This window comes from Lycium barbarum, chromosome 3, assembly GCF_019175385.1.
Source record: "Lycium barbarum isolate Lr01 chromosome 3, ASM1917538v2, whole genome shotgun sequence".
Lineage (NCBI taxonomy): Eukaryota > Viridiplantae > Streptophyta > Magnoliopsida > Solanales > Solanaceae > Lycium > Lycium barbarum.
Genome location: NC_083339.1, coordinates 1,040,434 through 1,063,510, shown reverse-complemented (window position 1 = coordinate 1,063,510; position 23,077 = coordinate 1,040,434). Strand labels below are relative to the sequence as shown.

Below are 23,077 nucleotides of genomic sequence, written 5' to 3'. Positions count from 1 at the left end.
TTACTGTGGACCCACCCCTAAATTCGTTGATACATTTAAGTTTTAAAATAAATCTTCTAATATAGATAGTATTTGGATTGACTTTTTAAAAGTAGCTTATAAGCTAAAAATTAAAAGTCATAAGTTGATAATACTCAACTTTTGGCTTATTTTTGTACTTTTCTTGCCTAATAGTAAGTTCTTTTAAGCACTTTTTTATTTTTGCCAAACACTATAAAAATTAAAAAAAAACTTAAAAGCCAATAAATAATTAAAATAAGCAAATGCAAACATCCTCATAATCATTGTTCTTTTTTGCTTGTTCCTTTCCTGCTCTTTCTTGTCCCACTTACTTTTTGATTTTGATAATCATTCAAAGCATAAGATGGTTGACCTTTTTAAATCTTTCGTTCCTTTTCATCTTTAACCAAAACAAAAATTACTCGACACAAATTTATCTCAACATACTTTCCATCTACATATTCTCTAGTAATTACACAAAAATTCGGATTGTAGTCAATTCATACTTTTTTCCCTTTTGATATAAGTTTACCTTTTTTTTTATTTTTGATAAAGGGTAGTGTCTGATGTGTGTACCTCGACTATTCCACCGGATACATACTATCCCCCATCCACCAACACAGGTCTTGCGTAACGTTGCCCTTCTTTTAGCTAAATAAAAAAAGAACTGTATTTCAAGCAAATGTCTCAAACATAAATTCATGATAAACTTCCCTTCAGATTTTCGGAAGACTGGACAATGCTTGCCAAATTAAGCTAAAAAGAAAAAAAGAAAAATCAAATATAAATACAATTCAAAAGGAAAATAAATTACCATATTATTCATGTTACATTAATTTAGGAGTTCTTTTTTAACCCTTGACAAACTTTCTGGGAGTTGAGAAAATTTTCACTTTATCAAAGGAAGTATGTTACAGACTTTTAGAGCAGACTTCGGAATGACCTCCCTCTCACAATTAAGAAAGTGGTTAACTATCTTGAAAAAATTCATATCGTCCATCCGTTTTGTCTCAATTAGCTCCAAGTACAATATCTATGCCAGCACATGCAATTATCCGTTGTGGCATTGTACAAATGAGGACTGGTGAGTGGAAAAAGAAGCCAGATGAAACCTAGCAATCCAGCCACAGATGCCACTGTTACCATCCCTAAGAATCGTAAAATAGGAAACAATTGTCATTAGTATGTTTAGGAAGAACATTATCATATGCCGAAGTTTCTATATCTAGCAACAACTATGTAAAACAGGTTATCTAATCGAGGGATAATGGTGTTCGGGTCAATTTGCACGCATCTCAACTACTCCACCAGGTATCTGCTACCTCCCATCAGCACAAGTATCGGATAACTTTGCCTAACAAAGGCTTAAGCATATGGGAAAAAATCACCTAGCGTTCTTTTATCTAGGTTGGGAATTAAACCCTGATATCCTATGATTTTCACTCACTTCATTACCGCTAGACCACACCTTGGATGCACGACTGATATGTAACTTCACATGCCTGTTTCGGTGATAAAGATGCTAGACCTAGAAGACAATGGTCAGAAGCTCTTCCAACCAGGGGCGCAAGAGGCTGTTTCCACCTAAAATTATACTATATATATAGGTCAAATATTGCTTGCAAGTAAATACTAAGTCTGGAACATCCTTAAAGAAATTCCTGGGTATGCCACTCCTTCTACCTACCTAAGGAATTTTAGGAATGAAGAGGCATCTATGCATGAATTCATGCATTTTAAGTTCTTGTAGAAAATTATTATCTTCCCTTAGGTCACAACCTATTATACTTTCTCGAAGCCTGCAAAACTCTTCTTCTTAAGACAGACAAAACTACTATATTTGTATGATCATGCGATATGCCTAATCATACAATCTCCTCTATTATGCGTGAAATCCTAATTGACAAGTTATACGATAACCATGCCAACACACTCGAACGAAGTAAAGGAATCGGAACTTAGTGGAACCCCAAAAACTGGTGGCCATGTATATTGACGTCATTAACTTGACATACTATACAGTCCACAATGAGGCATACATTATATTTACACTTGCATCATGCATTAGTACCTTCTCCCCTTTTCCAATCGAAGATAGACGGTTGAATTCAGTTAGTGGGAAGAACGACATACCTGTCCTCTGTGAGATTATTATAGGTAAGCCCAAATAGTTGCAAAAAATATGAGCAACTAGTGGAGCGGTAAGATGTCCTGCAGTTAACATACATATAGTCAATAGCGCATTAAGCAAAAGCATTGAATGTTTAGAACATTATATAAAAGATAGCCCAATAAAAGACACGGGGAAAATCATTAGCAAGGGCTGTAACTGAGGCAAATTAGAGGATTCACCTCACATGCTAACTTACTACTCAAATACTTTCAAACTTGGTACATTGGAAATCAAATTAAGACATGCATCATGATATGGAAATTTTACATTCAATTGGAAACAAACCGGAAAATTTGTGAAACTAGAGTCTGAAGACTTTAATGAAACAATTCTTCAAACATTAGCAGCTCTTTACTGGAAGGAAGATGTGCATTTTTTTTTTCATTTAGCAAATTATTTTTTAATAAACGTGGTGGTCGGGCTAGCTTGCGCGCACCTCAACTAATTCCATGGAATACTTGCCACCTCCCACGAGCAACAGGTACTAGGTAACTCTCTCCACCAAAGATAGGACAAATGGGAAGAAATCACCTAATGTTTTTATTTCTGTTGGGATTTGAACTTGAGACCTCATGATTCTTAACCCACTTCATTGACTACTAGGCCACTCTTAGGTGCTTCATTTAACAAATTTTAAACCCTAAAATTTAGATTTAGCACATAAACCTTCATTTATCGTCCATCAACCAACAAAGAGATTGGAGGAGGGGGGCACTGCACACTCTAGCCTCCCCCCCCCCCCCCCCCCACCCCCCTACTGGATTCACTCCAGTAGCAGAGCATGGAGCCTACAGGGAAGAGCTTTATTACTTTTCTCTTAATTCATAGGCAGGGTCGAGAAAATTCTAGAATGAAAAATAATAGGATGTTAAAAAGCATTCCGAAAAGCTACCCTTTCAAGCCAAAGATATGTTAAGCTAGATCTCATTCTTAAAAGTCAGAAAAAAAAAAAAAACAGCTGTCACCACCTCAAACCCCTACAATAAAAAAGGAGATGAGAAAAATAATGAATAAAAGATGAAAGGAGATTCTCCATATGACTAAAGCACAGTGTAAGCGTTGCTAACCTGTCCGAACAAAGAGAAATGAAGCATATGATCCAAAGATGACCGTGTAGCCGACTTGGAAGCCTGAAAACATAAAAGCCATGTCTGAATGCAAACTAAATATCACTTTGTCCTATGTGGTGAAAATGCAAAACTGCTTACTCCATCCACATATACCGAGAAAGAAAGATGTGGTGAACAGACGAGCGTTATTATTATTATTACTATTATTATTTTTGAAGTTAGGTTTGTTGATGTATGCCAGCTAATGGGTGGAAAATATTATATCCAAAAAGTAGTATGAACATCACACAGAGTGTAATGAACAGATAACTCCAGCATGACTTCGGACTCCTAACACACTTGCAACTGCCATGTTGCACCAAGTATAGTTAAAGGGATGATGTTCCAGGTAGAAAAGAAGGGATTAATCATGCCTCTCTTGTGCCAAGCAACCAGAAAGCCCAAAAAAGATCTTGGCATGCACCAAGTGATACCCAAAATGTTAAACACCAGAATTCAGAGTTGAGAAAACTTTGCAATGAAGAAAGAGGTGGTGAATGTTTTACCTCTTCTTCCTTCCAAAACATCTATTATAGAGGAGGACACCTCTCTTCTGCAGGTTGTCCACACTCAAGCATTTGCCATTAGCCGCAATCCAAGTGAAGCAACTGAATTTATTAAGAGCCTCTGCTCTTCCATATTCCAAGGCCAATCAGTGAGAGAAAAAGAAGAGCAAATGAGGGAGAGAAGTAGCAATTTGTCCCAGAGACTCTCATTTGGAATTAAATTCCGTCTAATTAAAGAGATCTGGTGAGCACAAAAAGGTGGGATGTGGTTAAGGAGTTGGAGCATCTGTGTGTAACCTTAATTTCTCAGTCATTAAGATTTCTCTAAATGGAATGCACCAATCTTGTTTTTGCCTAAAATCCAAGACAGTCATCCTTAATGTTGATTCTGGATTTGCTAGTGGGTTCTTAAAGAATAAACACTGTAGGATTAGTGGGCCATTTGCGAATTTTCATGACTTCAGCATACCCTTTGGGGGATGACCTACTGTAGGTGAAGGAATGTTGGTGTTGGCATAAAGCCATGTGTGAAGTTTTGATGATTGACAAAGTGAATGTACGAGGCAAAGAAACCAGGTCCATAGACATGTTCCATTGCAACAAAGCAGCAGAATGCAGCCACATGGACACAAACCCAGATTGCAAGATGTGTCTGTAAATGCACAGACAGGTAAGCAATGAAGAAGTTAGAGGAACAGAGATAATGAAGAAGGAATTAGGCTGAGGAGAGAGGTGAAGTGACTCAGACTCAGAAGACATGTTCAGAAGGAAGAAGTTGTTCAGATTAAAGGGTTTGCAGACTAAGCATGTGAATCAGGTTAACATAAGAACCAGGTCTGCAAACATGTTACCATCACAGAGCAAGAACAAATCAGAAGTCAAAGAGTGAGTCAAGGTTGAAGACATGATTTATTCCAGCAATGAATAAATACATGTGAAAAAGACATACACAGAGCTTACAGTTATATGAAAGAGGTCTGTCAACATGTTCCAGCCAAAATCTTAGAAGCAATTCAACGGTAGATGAAGAATGAAAGAGATTGGTCGAAAAGGTACAACAAGAAGAATATTTTTTTATATCCGCCAGTGCAGAGATTCAGAGGCAGACGAACCAGGTGGATGAAACAGGTTCGTGAACATGTTCTAGGGCAAGTCCTACAACAACTATGATTTGCAAAATTATGGAAAGAACTTGGCAGTCAAGTATGAAAGATTCCTTGCCATAATTGTAGGGATTAGTAAGCCTTCTACAAGGGAAAAAAGCCGACTCAACAAGGCTACAACACAAACCCTATTTGCGTGTCATTGACCGACTAGGAAAGGGTTTTGTGTTCCACCGACCTGCGGAACATAATGTTATAAATACCAAGGTCTTTCCAAGAAGAAGTTTGCGCACCCACAAAGAGAGAATTCAGAATATTGAGCGTATTTATCCGTCATAGTCAAGAATGCAGGGTTGCGTCCCTATTACACAGAAAAAGATCGATGGAGCTGTTTTACTGAATAATGTTTCCCAGTTCTGAAGTCTAGATTTGTGTATTAGGTTGGTTTATCAAAGTGTGTCTTTATCAGCTTATTTAGAAGCATTAAAGTAGATACAAACAATTGTAACTCCAAGTAGGGAGTTTACTACTTGGAGATAGCTTGCTAGTCAGAGTTTGGGTAGCAAGGCTGTTGTAGGAATTAGGTTGCAGAGTGTGTAACTTAATCTGCAGTTGGCTCCGTTGTAGTGAAGTTGTTGGGGAAATCCTGCAGGTTAGGTCGTGGTTTTCATCACCTTTTGAGCCGGGTGGTTTCCATGTAAATTTCGTGTGTCCTTTACTTACCTGCAGTTTTATTCCGCAAAGATGATAGCATAGAACGGGTACAGTAACGTGTTTCATCCTATAAGCGAGAATTGGATACGCATAGGATAAGCAGTAGGTCGTGCAACCTAACAATTGGTCTTCAATCTCCAAAGCTTATCAGATGTCTGACCTTCCAGTATTTTAAAAAAGAAATCAGAGATAATGATACTTCTTCTCCTTTAATTGAAAAAGGTAACAACTCTCTGATGCCTCCCTAAGTGGTTTAAGTTTTGGAAAAATGAGATGTGACCAGAGAGCTGGTGACCCGTCTGCTTGAGACTTTGCCCATACATTTCGAGGTGAGTAACATAATCCGACATATTCAAGCAGAGTGGATATGTTGCTGAATATGCGACTGAGTAACCTGGTTGGTGACATACCATCAGTAACATTCAGTAGCCCTTTCTTTGACTTCAATTAATCTCTGACCAACAATACAACAACAACCTAGTGAAATCGCACAACGTGGGGTCTGGGGAGGGTAGAGTGTACGCAGACCTTACTCCTACCGAGGTAGGACGGCTGTTTCCGAAAGACCCTCGGCTAGGTGGCTTAGTTTTATGTTGATCACCTATAAAGATGATCCACAGAAAACTAAGAAGAGAGAGACAGAAAGAGTATGAGTGGCAGGGAAGGCTGAAGAAAGATTAATCAAAGGGGGTAGAAAGATTTGGAGACGAGAAGGAGAGCATGACTTGGAATTTCCAGGGAGTTAGAGAGAATGGGGAGCCGTTTCATATATTTCTTCCAAAATTTGGACTATCTTCCTGGTGAACTGAAAGGCTTTATTAACTCAAACTTCGATGTTATTTCAATATATTCTAATTTTTTAGGAGTGACATGCAATGTATGCATGCAAGTTGAATATCACTTTGCTCCATGTGGTAAAAATGCAAAATTGCTTAATAATCCAAATATATGGAGAAAGGAGGATGTAGAAAACTGATAGGCTTTATCCATGCTCAAGATTTGATGCAATTGCTCCTATTATAATACGCTACTTTTCCAGAAGTGTTTCACTCTAATAGAAACTCAAACTTACATCACATGACACGCTTCCCAATGAAAGCATTGTATAATGGTTCATTCCTATTATTCTGATGTATAAACATTTAATGTGAAGACAAAGATCATACCTACAATCGTAAGAGCTTTAAGCCAGCTGCCGCTTCGTTGAGCTTGTTCTAACAAATGATTTAAATGAGCTGCAAGCAGATAACACAATAGTTGCTCCTGATGAGGTAATGAAAAACTATCCATAGTTTCAATTAAAGTAGCACAGATCACCTTAAGCCTAATAGTTCGCCAATATGAAACAAACAATGGCTAGCATCTCCTTTTTTATTTGACTATTCAAATACTTATTTCATGTGTGTGTGTGTTTTTTTTTTAGTTTTTTTGATTAGGGCTTGGCAATGCTTTTAGACTAATCCTTTTGCCAAATATATGTACTTAACTAACATTCTTTTTTCTTTGCTGATGTGTATACAAATGTAAAGACCAGTAGCTTTAGGATATACCTACATAGCAGGTATTTCCGTACCATTTTTGCTTCTATATTATAGTTTCAGTTCATTGACAGAATGTTCTAAACCATAAAAGTGTTACCAATGCTGAAGCACAAAGTCATTATGGGCATTTTAGATACTCTGGTGCCAAGATCAATAATATTTAATAAAATACCTATCTTTTAATCATAGCTTGATAACTATTCACATGTATATTGTACTTCCATTGTTAGTTCTGAATACTACATGTGCACTTGCTTCAGTTAGAATTCGCCTGATTAATCGCCTAAATGAATTCTTTGAGTAAGAGACTATTTAATTTCTCTAAATACATGAATTTCACGGTTTTAACTAATGTCTTAAAGTCGCTCTGTTTCATAGAACCAATGTATCTTAGCGATGTTTATTTCATTAAAATATATTCCATTGTCTTGTCAAATAGTGTTTCTGTGTGTGTCTCCATGCAAAAATATGAGACTAGCTTAGCTTGTGTTCGTTCCAACTATTTAAACCATATGTCACGCATGAGTGAACCAGTTGGCCACTATGGAGATCAGAAAACAGGAGAATAGCAACTACAATGCAAGACTTTTGAGTTTATTTCTTAGTAGGAACTATGATTATAAGCATAAAATTGACTAGACATGTGGTATTACCAAGAAAATTCAATATCTTACTTCCCAGAACTCATATACCTCAACTCTTAAATCCTACATATATATGAAAGTTTTATCTGAAAATGAAATCCTTGTAGCTTGTACTTACCTAAACTGAAAAATATAGGACAAAGAAACACCACTGTAGAGGTGCTGAATCCTCCACAAAGAAGCAAAGGTATCATACAAGCTCTAAAAACCAGCTCTTCCGTAAGTGGGGCCTGTTAAAATGAACATTGTCCAAACAAGAATCTTGAGATTTTGATTTTGATTTTGATTTGACATGAATAAGGAGAAAATGCACACCATGCGATTTCTTCTTTTATTTTTTATTTCTTCTTGAAAGAAAGATAAGGTAAAGTACACACCATATATCAATAGCTTCAACAAGACATTCACATGCCAGAAGCACTTCTCACAACATGGTGGAGTATTTGGTTGCACCTTAAGAGATGGAGATCTTCTAAAGTACAATTTCACGATAATTTTCTTGCAGGAACTGTATTTATAATAGCTTTTTGAGGACTTTCCAGGAAGACTAATTCATTGCAACTATCCAAAAAGGCCCATGAACTAATGCTACATATTTAGTTATCGCAATTCCTGCGACTAAATTACAACAGTACTACCTAATACATGCTCTTAAAAGTTAAAACTAAACTCTCACAATAAAAGTTATTGAAGCGGGAGACTTGGACATATAAGCTATATTTTAGGAAATGCTCAGTATCATTGCAAATCTATAATGTTTGAAATTGGTTTAACTCTAACAAAGTATCGTCATAATTTATTGTGTAGCGCCACATTTTGATATTATTTTTGTCCTATGGAAAAACAGGCCATCTTCTATTTATTTTGTTTATGTGACAGGAGAATCTGCAAGATAATACATTAAAGGAGTTTGACACCGAACACCTTGGACTGCATGCCAAGTCACCCTTTTGAAAGGACTTGAAAAATGTGCATTCAGTAAACACATGCAGTATAGTTTATTTGAAAAGGACGCAGCAAACACGAAGCTCTTCAGGGAGATCCTTAAGTATCTCCAACTCTAACATGATAACCTGTTCAAGCTTTATCTTTTTCAGGAGGCTAGCCAAACCAGATAAGCCAAAATGGAGATGATGAAGTACGTAATATTTGTTGCAAAGAGATTAATAACAAGAAACTTGATCGTTCCTCCAGAAAAAGAAAAAAAAAAAAAAGACTTGATATATTCCTAGTTTGATGTTATCATACAATCTAACATACAAAAATGCATCTGCATATTTACAAGGAGATGGTGGCATGAAAGCTATTTCAGAAGTGAGCTAGTAATAACAGAAGTTTGCAGCAACTTATGTTTTGACTAGTTTAGCTGAATACTGAGATTGCATAGATGCTGATCACTGGGACCGTCCCTAGGAGGTGCACTCACTTTGGTTAGCTGAGTGAGATTAGGAGTAGCACTAGTTGCTTTTGTCTGTATTGACACAAATATGAGACAGCAAGCTGGGATGTAGCTATGCTGTGGTTCTGTTTTGCCTCACTTAGTGATTAATATAAAATGATTGGTTCCCAAAAAAAAAAACACAAGTTTGACGGTAATCTTATTATTGATCTCGCAACCATGAAATAGAAGGATTGAAGTAAATCCTGCTCCTAATACGAAGATCAGATAGGCAAGTGAAAGTGAACAGACAAAGAAATATTCTAGTAAAGTTACTGACCACAAAATAATTACGCCATGCTTGAATATTGTACGCCATTGAAGAGATCGATTCAATAAATTCATGAACAACATTTTTAATAATGTCAAGCAGGCTGCTTCCATTTTCCCGATCTTCTTGACCCGAGTCTAGCAACAGTAACAGGTTGAGGATCAAGGTGCCAGCGTACATTAATGAAGTCAATGCAAGAGGAAACACGACAGCTTGCCACTGTTTTAAACATAAAATTGCATTTCAGCAATCAGTCACCCTTTCTCAATCTGCGAATCATAAAAGAGCAAAACTTGATAACAACCACATGCAAAGCATTAGTCTCATGCAAAATAATTAATCAAGTGGAGATTATGATACTTACGATATGATCCAATCTGATGCCATAAACACTGGAAACGTGAGATTTACCCCACTCAATCTGAAAGATTGGAACATTGTATCAGATCAAGAATATAAGAGGAAGCTGCTGGTAAAAGAAGCTTTGCAGAAAAGCCTTAACACCAAATACAACATTGCTGCAGATGAACTCACTGCTTTTGACGCGGAGCATAAATTTATGTGTAGAACTCCACTTTAATTTGAGCAAATAGTAGATTCGAATGAATAATTTTAACGATACAATCGGTTCAATGCTAAGAACCTTAAAAGGTTGATCCTTTGGATCCCGGATATGGAACTTGTATTAAGAAATTTCCTTCCTCACTTGTTTAGCCTTTATAGAAGAAATTTCCTTCCTCACTTGGATTAAAATGTTTTCTGCAAAAATATTTGCCCTTTAAAACACACTATGAGCCTGTTCAGCTTATAAGCTAAAAAAAAAATAAGTTGGGGTAGTCTAACTTTTTTTTTTTTTTTTGGCTTATAAGCTGTTTTCAGCTTATAAGTTGCTTTAGATAAGCTAAGTCAAATGGGCCCAATTATTTTTTTAAGTTTATTTTAAGCGCAAAATGACTTTAAGCTGGTCAGCCAAACACTCAAAAAAGCTGAAAACAGTTGATAAGCAACTTATAAGCCAATCCAAACGGGCTCTATATCTATAAACATAGTGAGCCATTTTGTGGTAAAAAAGAACTATTTTTTTTTTTTTTGATTGAAGACCAGAAAATGCCTTCAATCTAAACAATTGAACTAATTAGAGGGGAAAAGAAGATTTTTTTTTTCAATTAAACTTCATTATTTACACAATTGAACTAATTAAAGGGGGAAAAAGGACTAATTTTTTCAATTAAACTTCAAAATTGAACTAATTAGAGGGGAAAAAGAACTAACTTTTTCAATTAAACTTCACAATTCAAACAATTGAACTAATTAGAGGGGAAAAAACCAGTTTTTTTTTCAATTAAACTTCATTATTTACACAATTGAACTAATTAAAGGGGAAAAAGGACTAATTTTTTCAATTAAACTTCAAAAAAATTAAACAGTTGACTAATTAGAGGTAAAAAGAACTAATTTTTGCAATTAAACTTCAAAGTAAAATTTTAAAAAGTAGAAAATAGTATCAACAAAAAACTAATCTTTTTCAAATTAAAAACCAGAAAAATGCCTTACAATTAAACTAATTAGAGCCACACAACAACAAAAAAAAACTATTTTTTTTTATTAAACTTCAAAACTTAAACAATTGTTTTAATTCAAATCCTATAAAAAAAAAACTAGAAAATAGTTATTATTATTTTTATCAGGGAAAAAAAAAGAACTTACAGGGAGGATAAGAGAGCAAGCAATGAGTGAAAAAACAGAGGAAATAGCAGCGCATATGAACCGTCGGATCATATATGATTGAAACGAATCTGACGGTGGTAAACGGAGAATCAACGTCGGTGCATATAAGATTGCAACATACAAAATTGCCATGAAAGTACACGCAATCGACGCCACCGATTTCGACACGTCATCACCGCCGGTCAATGATGATTCCATATTCGCCAGATTTATTATTAGCAAATAATAATAGTGTACAAATGTTAGTATTATTATGGTACATAAATTACAATAGAGATTTGGTGAAGTACTCTTTGGACTCAAATGAGTTTTTGATTTGTGCAATTTGGTGCATGACGATTTCGATACTTTGACTTTTGGCCAAAAGTTAAGCCTTAAAATTAGGGGCGGGCATAAACACCGAAAACCGAAAAATTGGACCGAATCAAATTAATTCGGTTTTTCGGTGTTTCGATACGGTTTCAGTTTTTTTATATAGCAAATCCGGTGTTCGATTCCGATTCACCGATTTTTTAATATTTCAATTTAACCGAAATTACTATATACAATTTTTTTTTGACAGCATACCATATCAAAGTCCACTCTATTAAGCCCAAAATAATTTATCCAAGCCCAACCCACCCTAATTTCATTTCATTTGGTATTTCATTTCACCAAATGAAATGAAAAAAGGTATGGCGGCGGTAAGTTCATTTTCTCCTTAACACAAGTTTGAGTGTGGAAGTTTTGGATAAAGAATCACTGGCTTTGTATTGGGTGTAGCTTTTTTGTGAATATAGAGGTTGGTTTGTTTTAAATTCTTTTTATTTTCAGTAAAATTTGAATCTTTATTGAATAGAAGTTTTCAATTCGTGTACTAATTCCATTTGTTATGCAATCTGTTGTACTAATTCGTGTTGGTTTTATTTCCATTTCTTTTGGGTTTTTGGTTTAGGCAAGGTTCGACCTTGAGAATCTATTTGATAATGTGGGAGATAACTTGTCAAGAAGTGAAGCAAGTAGAGAGAATCAATAGTCAATGTCCAATTTAATGTATTGGTGTCAATGTCCAAGAACTTATCATAACATGCTCGAATGATTGGCTCAAATAACCTTAGCTTGTCCTGTATGAAATATTGGATTTGGGTAGAATCCATGCGATTCCGGGCTATGTTTAGTTTGTGCCTATAAGTGACAAAGAAATCTGGACGTGAAAAATGGTATGGGCCTAGGCCTACTTTTTGAGGGACATAAGCTTGTGTATTAATTTCTTTAATGGTTTTAGGAACTTGACCAATACAGGGAGAAAAGTCAATCACTATTTCTTTATCTAATTTGAAGGTATTGATAGAGTCAATGAGCCAATGTTGCTCAGCTAGTGGATTATCGATGAAAGATGATTCTGTGGTCATCTTTTAATGTAGTAGTAATATATTTTGGGTGTGGATCTTCTGATGTGAAGTGAAGCAAATTCTAAGCATGATTTATATATTGGTATTGGATGCAGCTGTTTTCCCTTTCAAAGGAAGTAAAACCGAATTAGAAAAATCGAAACCGAACCGAACTAATTTGGTGTGGTGTTTGGTATTCACTTTCAAAAAACCAAAACCGAAGAACCAAACCTAAGTTTGAAAAAACCGAACCGAAGAACTGAACGCCCACCTCTACTTAAAATGGATGTTTCGCGAAAATCTTGTCTTGCGAAATTCTTTTTTTTTGACTAAGCAGGGGTTTGGGCTACTTTTTTAAGTGAAGTGTAAAAATTAAAGATCAGCAATTTCGTCATTTGATATTGGGTTAAACCGAATAGAACCCAAAAAGACACGTAAAAATTGGAGAAAATGGCCAAAATAAGTCACTTATGTTTGAGTATAGATTCCAAACAGTCCCTTAATTATGCATTTAATAGTTTTGGTGCTTTAAGTTTGTCAAAATATAACACTTTTAGTCTCTATCAGATATTTGCCGAACTTTGTGCATTAGGTTAGATTTTGTGCATTAGATTAGATGGCAGCTGTAGGGAAAATAAGAAGGAAATTAGGGAACTCATATTTAGAAATACAATTTTTATAGTTTATGCTATTTTTAATTGATATTTAGTATCTGGTACAAGCTCTCTTAGGTGTAATTTATGTTAATTTTTTAAAATTATCTTATAACCTGTTTGGCCAAGCTTATTTTCTCTCAAAAATACTTATTTTAAAAAAGTGAGGTATTTGGCCAAACTTTTGAAAGAAAATAAGTGTTTTTGGGAGTAGCACAAACAGTTTTTCAAAAGCTAAAAGAGATAGTTTTTGCCCAAAAGTACTTTTGAGAAAAATACACTAAGAAAAGAACTTTTTAAAAGCTTAGTCAAATACTAATTGCTACTCAAAAGTATTTTTTAAGTTAACTGGCCAAACACAAATTGTTTTTTCATAGTTTCCGTCTAAAGTTGGATAAATATTTAAAGGAGGCTAAAAGTGTTAAGTGCATACTTAAAGGACTATATTGAATGTACCCTTAAATTTAAGTGACCATTTTTGTAATTTTATCTAAAAGTTGGGTGAGAAATGGGTATTAAAACCCAACCCGACCCGACCCAATAATTTCACGCTAGGTTATATTTATTCATTGCTCGTTAACAAACGTTTGTCCTAAGTGTTCTACTCTTTTTTGGTTAGTTTTAGCATTCTCGTTTTACTATATATCAATAGTCTTTCTACCTTTTCCTATTAATTGTTTCTTTTACACTCTTGATTTTGTAATGAAGTAGAAATTTTGCTGAATCTTTTTTTTTTTTCTTGAAAAAACCTAGCTTTGTACTAAATCTACAGTCTGTGGCCACTATGAGTTTATTTGATCAAAGTGACTAATCAATTTAAAAAAGCACTTTTGTCCAGTACTTTGTGCTTGACCTCACTTTTGGTACCGTAGAAGCTTGGCCAAACATGCTATTACTATATGGTTGAAGAGTTTGTAAATATTTATAGCTTATCTTGATAATACTCGAGGGAATTTGATTATTGCTCCTCAATATTTTGTGTAGCCTTTATTGATGTCCTTCCTTTAGTTGACTTTAATAGTTACTTGATTACGCCTTTGGCCAAACCTAGCTTTGTTTTCTTCCATTTTTGTATTCATATTTATTTTTGTTATATGAATTTTTGCGTTTTAGTGTTATATAAGCCTTTTATTAAGTTTTTCAATTGAAATATTTGCTAGTATATTTTTGAGTATATGAGTTTTTGGGTATTTTTATATATGCATATTTAATATTTTAATTTTTTGTGTTAATTCTCGCCTCGCTTCTAAAAGGCGCTCGCCATGAGGCGTGAGGCGAGCCCTTGTCGCCATGCCTCGCCTTTGGCCATCCTAAACACTGTAAAACACATAGGGTGTATAAGAATAGCACTGAATAGGGTGTATTAGTAATGCTGGGATCAGTTATGTTGGCATTATTTTTTTATCGACTTTTTGATTTTGTTGTATTAAATGAATAGGAATAGTACTGGGTTAATGCCATGGTTTACTATGTAAAAGAATACTATTGAATAGGGTGTATACATAGGTTGAAAACGCTACCAAACAAGGGATTAAATAATAGCAAAGCTAATGCAAGTATTATTTTCTCTAATACCTCCCACCAAACGACCCCTTAGGAGGCTACCAATTATTAGAAAGCATAGCTGTATCTACTCTCTACAAGTTTGATGGACTTTAGTCATTTTTTTCTACTTCATGTTTTTCTATTGCAGGATATATCCAGCTTGTAGAAGCACAATTTTTCCATTAGTTGGATAAAGAATATACAGAAGGATGGTAAGTTCTCACTTACACCATAGTCAGTTTCCTTCTTCCTAAGTTGATTTTAGGAGGAAAAAGTGAAACATGAAAGGATCAGCATGAAAATTGGAAACTCTCTGGTTGTTACTTTATTCTTTGTAAAAAGTTAGTTGGAAACTGTCTAGATTCCGTAAGTTGGGATAAAAATAGAAAAGAAGAATAAGGATTCTTAGTAGGCGATTGGCCATAGATTCCAAATATGGAATTTATGGAGTTGGAGTTGGAGTTGGTTTTTGCAAAGAATAATTGGAACAATGTTCGTGCTTGAATATACTTAAATAGAACTTCAAAAGTGAAATATAACCTTTCAACTTCAAGTTGTACTTGGAATGTTCATGGCCAAACGCTGATTTTCAAATAAAGTGAAAAATTATTCCGGAAAAAAGTGAATAATTTTTATGGCCAAATGGGTCCTTAAGGTATTTGTTGATGAGACGGAGGTCAAAGGGTTAACTGTTACCTGTTAGTAAAGGCGCAGTGCCATATTTTTTACAACAGCAAGGAGGAGGAAATGTGATTTTTAATTTTAACGTCATTTATCTTATTATCTGTTGCTATTACTGCCTATTATTATTGTTGTCTTGGCACCTTTTCTTGACCGGGGGTCTATCGGAAACAACCTTCCTACCTCCCAAGGTAGGGGTAAGGTCTGCGTACACTCTACCCTCCCCAGACCCCACCATGTGGGAATACATTGGGTATGTTGTTGTTGTTGTTTTAATTTTAATTGTCATAGTTGCCTCATACACTTTCTTGTTATGCTCTTCAGTCTGGCAGAAAAGAAACAGTTTTAGATTTGGCAAAATTTGTTGACAAGGGTGTGCAGGTCAAGCTTACTGGTGGAAGACAAGGTGTGTCATGCAATCTCTTTATTTGAGTAGTTTAGATACATTCGAATATTAGACATTTTGTGGGCTGCATCGAAATTCTGTGCTAAAATATTAATGTTAGGTTAGTTATGCTTATGTTTTGACCCTGTTTCAACAAGTATAAGTAACATCCCAATTTGTTTAGTTATTGATAGCTGGAATAGATGGAAACACAAGTAGCAATATGTTTCTTTGAAGGATAGGGGATTCAGGTCTGGTCATACCAAGTTTAATCATTTTAGACTAGTAGAGTCCGGCATTGATTTGGAGTATGGATTGTTTCTCTATATATGATCTTGGATAATTCTCACCTTATGAGCTAGCTTTGAGGGTTTATAGCTTGTTTGACCAACCTTCCAAGATCTGATTATTTTGAAAAGTGCTTTTTGAAATAGTATTTTTTAGAGATTAGCAATTTGTGTTTGACTAATCAACTTGACACGCACTTTTGCCAATATTAGAGCAGTACTTTGTGCTTGGCCAATGTACCAAAAGTGTTTTGGGAAAAAGTAGTTGTTTTTTAGCTTCTGCTACTGCTCAAAAGCATTTACCTGTTCTATAAAAGCTTGGGCAAACACCTCAACTTTCTAAAATGAGCACTTTAAGGTCACTTTTTGAAAAAAAAAGAAAAGAAGAAGAAGATACTTTTGGCTTCACAGACGCTTGGCCAGATAGGCTATTAGGTAGGTCTAAGGTCGGGTTTTCTTCACAAAGACATTCATTCTATCAATTAGACCTTGTTTAGTTAAGAATATCTACCCTTGCTGGTTAGGGAATGGTATTTTATTACTGAGCTAGTCTAGTGTTATCATTAGAATGTTCATCCTCTCAATTACACCTTTCCTTGCTTTTTTTTTTTTTTTTTTTTTTCTGAGACTGAATCACACCTTTCCTTGCTTAAACAACTTATTCTTGTCTATTAGCCAGTTTGAGACTTTTTTTTTTACCTCTTTGTTATCACGCTCTCTTGCAATAGCTTACGGGGTTATGTTGTGAGATGCACATATTACAGCTTTTTTCTTGCTGATTAATTATCTCTTCACAGTGGTAGGAACACTTAAAGGCTATGATCAGCTGCTTAATCTTGTCTTGGATGAAGCCGTGGAGCATCTTAGAGGTAACACAATTACTCATAGCAGTCTTTCGGAGTTTTATTAGTAGGTGTTTCCGTGTTTGGCCACAGAAACCAAATATTTTTCACTTTATTTGGAATTTTTGAAGTTGGGAGTTAAAGATGGAGTTGTGTTTGGTTATACTTTTGCAAAGGAGAGAAGACAACATTTTATTTGAAATTATGAAGATGGAGTTGGAAAACAGGTTACTGTTTTTCAAATTTGGAATCCAACTTCAAGTTGACTCTGGAATTTTCATGGCCAACACTGATTTTCAAATAAAGTGTAATTATTCTGGAAAAAATGAAAAATCTTTATGGCCAAACAGGTCCTTAAGTTCAAAATGCAATTTTTTTTCTGGTTTTATTTAACTTGAAAATTCTATTTGCCAATTACTATTTGTTTTTTCAGTACAACAGAGCAGCAAATTGCTTAATTAGATGCTAGCTAGCTAGCTACTCAACATTGATAATTCTATTGGGGCAAAAGACATAAATTGACCCTTAAACTATACCCCAAATGTCGATATCACACTTAAACTTTACTAGTGACCTATTACACACCTAATATATGAAAAAATGATATTATTTACCCCCTGAGAGCTGATGTGGCACAATATATATATAAAAAAAAAGGCGCGCTTTTTATTTTTCCTTTTTTTAATTGTAAAATTTAATTTTTTGTAACCCCCCACCCCACCCCTCATTTTCTTCCACTTCCACCTCGTATTTTTCCTTGATTATTTCACTCTATAACAAGTGGGCCCCCTTGTACTTCTTCATCCCCACTCCTCCCACTTTCTTCTGCTCCTCGTTTTTTCACCATTCTTATTAGCTTCAAATTCCTTCATTTTATTTCTCTCTCTCTTTTTTTTTTCTCAAACAAGTCGAGCTAGCTAGAAAGAAAGGGGCAAAAATGGAGAATGGAGACTTTCTTTTGTTTTTTCTCGTCCCCAGAAAATCAAGGAATTACAAAATCAAGTACCCTTTTTTGTTTTGTTGTTGCTTTACCGGAAGCTCTGTTCCGGCACCGGAACATAAGGAAGCTTAGTTTTTTTTTTTTTTTTTTTAATGGGAAATGGTGATTATTAGTTTGTCTAGGAAAAAAATTTAAAAAGAATCATAAAACTGTGGTGGATATGGTGGTTCCGACGAAAAGGGGTGACGAAGAAGAAGGGTTCTGGAGGTGGGGGTGGCGTGAGGGTGGAGGAAATGAAGAAGAAGGAGAAGGGGGTTTGGCGGGGGGTGGGCGGACGGCCTGTGCTAATGAAGAAGAAGGTGGCGGATTGGTGGTTCCGGTGAGATGGGGTGGTGGTGATGAAGAAGATATAATTATTGGAGGATTTTAATGGTTAATTAGGAATTAATTAGTGTAAATATAATTAATAAAAAGAAAAGGAAATGAATGTAAAATTAAAATTTAGGAAATTTCCAGGGTGGCGCTGGCGTGGCGCTGATGTGGCGAGAGTGTGTTACACTTCCCATTGTGCAACTGGTCATCAGTTTGAAGGGGGTAAATAATATCACTTTTTAATATATTAGGTGTGTAATAGGTCACTAGTAAAGTTTAAGTGTGATATCGACATTTGGGGTATAGTTTAGGGGTCAATCTATGTCTTTTGCCTTCTATTGGTTAAAAAGAAACACTGTTTTATCTTTCATGGGAGGAATGTTGTTAATTTTTTTTGGACTATCGTTTGTTGTACAGTTGATGATTTTAAACTTTTTTGCTATAGATGCCGATGATCCCCTGAAGACTACCGACCAGAAACGAAGTCTTGGCTTAATAGTATGTGTTCACTTATCATATACCTATAGCAGTTTTCTGCTTATTTCAAAAAGTACTGTTATGTATTTCATCATGTTGGCATCAAAACAATCCCAGGTTCTTCCACAAGTTTTATGAATATCTGGTTGCAAACTGAATATACGATCTTCAGTTATAAAAAAACGTTTTGAACTTTTTGTAGGCATAAAAAAGCACATTTGATAGTTTCAAGCATATTTCACAGAGGAGTTTATGTCCGAATACTAGTATTCATTTCAACTGTGAAGTATATACTGAGTACTATATATGTCTCTCAAAGAATATATGCCTTCCTAAGAAGTGCCATAACCTTGTTCCAAGAATTTATTACGAGTATGGTGATTTACAAGAATGACCTTGGAAACGAGTGATCTTGAATTTTTGACTCCGTTTGCCCTGTGGGCAGAACTTCAAGTTTGACGCGTTTTGTCCCATGAGCAACACTTTTGACTTTTGACCTAAAGGTTTGCCCATGGTTAAACGGGGTTCAAAACTTCAAGACCACCCATTTTCAAGGTCATCGGGTGTAATTTCCGTAGGAAATGTGGAAGTTAACTTAAATTCGACAACTTTTTTCTGCTTCTAAAAGCCTTCCTTTCACCCACAGTTTTTTTTTTCAGCTTCTAAAAGCCTTCCTTTCACCCACAGGTCTGTAGGGGTACTGCAGTAATGCTTGTGGCTCCAACTGATGGTACAGATGAGATATCCAATCCTTTTCAGCCAGACGGGGCATAGACAGATCAACCTTGTTATTTTGAATTTAGCTGAACTGTAATTCTGTAAACAGTCTGGACCTTTGCCTTTTGTTTGTGTTTTAATAGAAACTGCTTCTAGTGGGAATTGTCGATGCATTTCCTTCTTGAGGTGAAGTCATTTTAGTTCCCTATTCACCTGTGACAATGTTGGATTTATATCAAACATTAACTTTTGGCTTGGCTATTTCTCAATTTGTGCGTGTCATTCTGGATGGGTCATGCATGTCAATCTTCTCTTATTACTGAACCACACTTTCATCGTTGAACAGGTGCTCTTGACGTAGGATCAAGTTGCTGTGTTAAAAACACAACAAAGATTTTTGAAAAGAAAATTTTCAGAACTAGTTCCATTCCATTCCCTTCACAATAGAGGAAGCAACAGTTTTTGACTGAAGGAAAAAAAGCTTCGGCTTTGGGCTAATTTTACTACTACTCCGTATTCAATGCAAATATTGGACATCAAATGAAAAATAAAAGAATATTAAGGGCCTGTTTGGAAAGCCACCCAGGTAATTGGAATAGAGTGTAATTACACAGTCTGATCTGTTTGTTTAATTAAGTAATTACACAGTTTGGTGGGAATTTGATGTAATTGAGAGAGCGTAATTACGCTCTTCAATTCTCAAGGTTGGGGGGGGGGGGGGGGGGGGGGGGGGCGGAGGGGGAGTTGAGAATTGGGTGTAATTACATCTTGTAATTAAAGGGTTATTTTTTAGTTTGTTTCTTTTTTATTTTTAATTTATTTTTTATTTCTATCATTTTAACTTCTTTTGATTTTTTATTCATTTTTATTTTTATTTCTTTTTTTATTTTTACTTTTTAATTATGTTATTTTTTAAAATGTATTTTTCTTTTTATATTATTTATTCTTCAATTTCCTTCTTCTCATTTCCAACCTTTACTTCTTGTAGTTCCATGTAATTGCTCGTATTTTATTTTATTTTATTTTAATTTTATTCATTTAGCATAGCCGTGTTATTATTCTAATTTTTGAAACTATACCTCTTAGTATTGGAAAGAACGAGTCATTAACAAACTTGACATAGTGACTTATTAAAGTAGAATTTTATTTTTGAATGAGGTTATAGACTTATATTTTCCCTTTCTTTTGAATTATTTACTTAAATTATGTTGGAACTTACGTATGTAATGTTGGAATTTGACATAAGAGTATTATGTTAAACTTTTTCTTTTGGATTTTGAATCTAGGTTATATTTTCAATCTTAAGTTATTTGCTTTCACATTGCATGTTGTTTATTTTTCACTTACATTTGATGGATTTTTTATGTCAAACATTTGAATAATGTTATGGCATTATATTTATAAATATTATTTTTTGGTCAAACATCCAATCCATGATGTTCTCACAAAAAGTCTTCTTTTAAGTTTTATAATTAGTTAAAATTAAATATTATTAATTTGAAAAATATATATCAATTATTTTTTACAATATTAGTTACAAATATATGATTATTAATTAATATATTTTCAAGAAAAAAAGTGTTATTAAATAAATAATTTAATATCATTTATGAAGGCAAATATTTTTTAAATATTAATTTTAATTTTTTTATAATTAAATTTTATTTTTATGTTAAACTAACTGTGTAATTACACTTGTGCAACCAAACAACACGCTTGTAATTATATTGTAATTATGTTATGACAAATAAATAGGTCGGGGTAATTACACTACTGTGTAATTATTAGGTCGTGTAATTACTACCCTAGTAATTACACCAATTCCAATTACCAGGTGGCTTTCCAAACAGGCCCTGGGAGAATTTGGAGATGTAGTAGTATCAAAGCCTTTTTTTCCAAAGTACTTGGACCTTTCAATTTTTCTAATTCCTTCTTTCAGGAAGAGAGTCTTTGAATTCTTAGTTTTACTTTTTCTGTGTCTTTGAACGATGTAGTTTTTTCTCCAGTAGTGGCATGAAAGTGATGTCTCGATCACCCCTAGTTTTATTCTGCTAGAAAGGACGGTTATTGGTTTTGTTATAATGAATATAGTACTCTGAATTAAGTTGCATTTATTTTGATTTAAAGAAACCACCAACTAAGATATTTATTTTGATTTAAAGAAACCACCAACTAAGATACACCAACGTTCATGGTTGAAACAAAGCTTATAAGAGTATTTAATAAAATTAAGCTCATAATCTTGGACAGTGACGTACGCAAAAAAATTTGCAAGTGCTGTTGATATTTAAATTAATGCGTAAATGGATAAATAGCAATAACAAAATCATATCTATAAGATGCAACTCAAATACATAAAAATGTGAATGTCCCCCAGGTGACATCTAAGGTTATTGCTTAGTTATCAATGAAGTAAGTTGAGAATTATGAGGCTATAAAGACAAAAACGCTAGGTGATTTCTTTTCATATTTGCAAACTTCTATGGACAGAGTTACCTGATACATCCACTGGTAGAGCTAATAGGTGTGTGCGTAAGCTGGCTCATACACCTCGAGTATTAAAAAAAAAGTCCCATGGATGCTCAATTTCATGAATGGCCACTCAACTTTCACTTTATTGCACTAACATCGTTCTTTTTTTTTTTTTTTTTTTTTTTTTTTTTTTAACATAAAAATCCCTCGTCACTAGACTCTTTTGAGCAGGGTTGGTTGAAGTCAAGAACACAAACGATTTTTGTATAATTAATCCCTATATAAATAATTTCTACATTTGCATAACTTGTATTGTTGAAAAGTGAAAAATAACGTCACCTACTAGAGTACATGGACATTGAATACCTAATTAACCTTTGATGCAGTGACTGTTTCTATTTCCAGCTTTCTTTGTCAAATCCACAGGCTGACAAAAGCCAATTTAATTAATTCACTGCCAATAACTAAAATTTCAAAGATATCAGAAGTAAATTCCCTTGCATCAACGAATTCTTCTTCTAAGGTTGTTGTGTCTGTTTTGCTGCTTCCCAATATAAGGCTTTATGAAACTACAGGTCCACAAACAGTAAAATTATTTTCTCCACTACAAAATAAGTGTCAAAGTTTTCAAACGAATAGGGATTAATCGGCTCAGAAATTGTACTGGTTTTATGAATAAGGATTTCCCTTTTACTTACTTGGGATGCCCTATTTTTGTTGGACAAAAAAAAATCTGTTATTTTGATAACATGGTGGCCAAAATCATCAAAAGAATCAATGGATGGCAAGGTAACATGTTGTCCCATGGGGGAAGACAGGTGCTGATTAAAAGTGTTATTCAAGCTCTCCCTACCTACACCTTAAGTGCCATAGACCCTCCTAAGAAGACTCTGGAGATCATTGAACAACATATGAACAACTTCTTCTGGGGGGCATCAAAAGGTAAAAAGAGATATCACTGGAGCTCTTGGAGTAATATGTGTTTTCCTAAAGATGAGGATGGGATAGGCATTAGAGGAATGCAAGAAATCTCATATACTTTGGCAATAAAAAGATGGTGGAGATTTAGGACCATCAAATCCATATGGGCTGATTTCTTAGTGGCTAAA

The 23,077-nt window shown here is 34.7% G+C and overlaps 2 protein-coding genes across 2 annotated transcripts; one reads left to right on the top strand and one right to left on the bottom strand.

Annotated features, from left to right (window-relative positions):
• Positions 1 to 683: 683 nt before the first annotated feature.
• Positions 684 to 11,587, bottom strand: LOC132629849 (CAAX prenyl protease 2). The gene is made up of 8 exons (XM_060345239.1): positions 11,207 to 11,587; positions 9,864 to 9,920; positions 9,509 to 9,718; positions 7,909 to 8,020; positions 6,772 to 6,840; positions 3,241 to 3,303; positions 2,134 to 2,211; positions 684 to 1,148 (listed from the first exon to the last, which is right to left on the bottom strand). The coding sequence occupies exons 1-8, from the start codon at positions 11,423 to 11,425 to the stop codon at positions 1,015 to 1,017; spliced, it is 942 nt and encodes a 313-aa protein (XP_060201222.1). The 5' UTR covers positions 11,426 to 11,587; the 3' UTR covers positions 684 to 1,014.
• A 2,215-nt stretch (positions 11,588 to 13,802) lies between these two features.
• Positions 13,803 to 19,765, top strand: LOC132629850 (sm-like protein LSM7). Its single transcript, XM_060345241.1, has 6 exons — positions 13,803 to 13,864; positions 14,944 to 15,007; positions 15,801 to 15,882; positions 16,946 to 17,017; positions 18,748 to 18,800; positions 19,467 to 19,765. The coding sequence occupies exons 2-6, from the start codon at positions 15,005 to 15,007 to the stop codon at positions 19,551 to 19,553; spliced, it is 297 nt and encodes a 98-aa protein (XP_060201224.1). The 5' UTR covers positions 13,803 to 13,864; positions 14,944 to 15,004; the 3' UTR covers positions 19,554 to 19,765.
• The last annotated feature ends 3,312 nt before the right edge of the window (positions 19,766 to 23,077 follow it).

What these genes read in the sequence shown, in the direction of transcription:
- LOC132629849 (XM_060345239.1), bottom strand. Translation starts at nt 11,425, where the DNA reads ATGGAATCATCATTGACCGGCGGTGATGACGTGTCGAAATCGGTGGCG. An exon ending in GCATCAGATTGGATCATATC is followed by an intron (nt 9,719 to 9,863) that starts GTAAGTATCATA and finishes TGTTTAAAACAG; the next exon opens with TGGCAAGCTGTCGTGTTTCC. An exon ending in TCCTATATTTTTCAGTTTAG is followed by an intron (nt 6,841 to 7,908) that starts GTAAGTACAAGC and finishes ATCTGCTTGCAG; the next exon opens with CTCATTTAAATCATTTGTTA.
- LOC132629850 (XM_060345241.1), top strand. An exon ending in AGCCGTGGAGCATCTTAGAG is followed by an intron (nt 17,018 to 18,747) that starts GTAACACAATTA and finishes TTTTTGCTATAG; the next exon opens with ATGCCGATGATCCCCTGAAG. An exon ending in AACGAAGTCTTGGCTTAATA is followed by an intron (nt 18,801 to 19,466) that starts GTATGTGTTCAC and finishes TTTCACCCACAG; the next exon opens with GTCTGTAGGGGTACTGCAGT.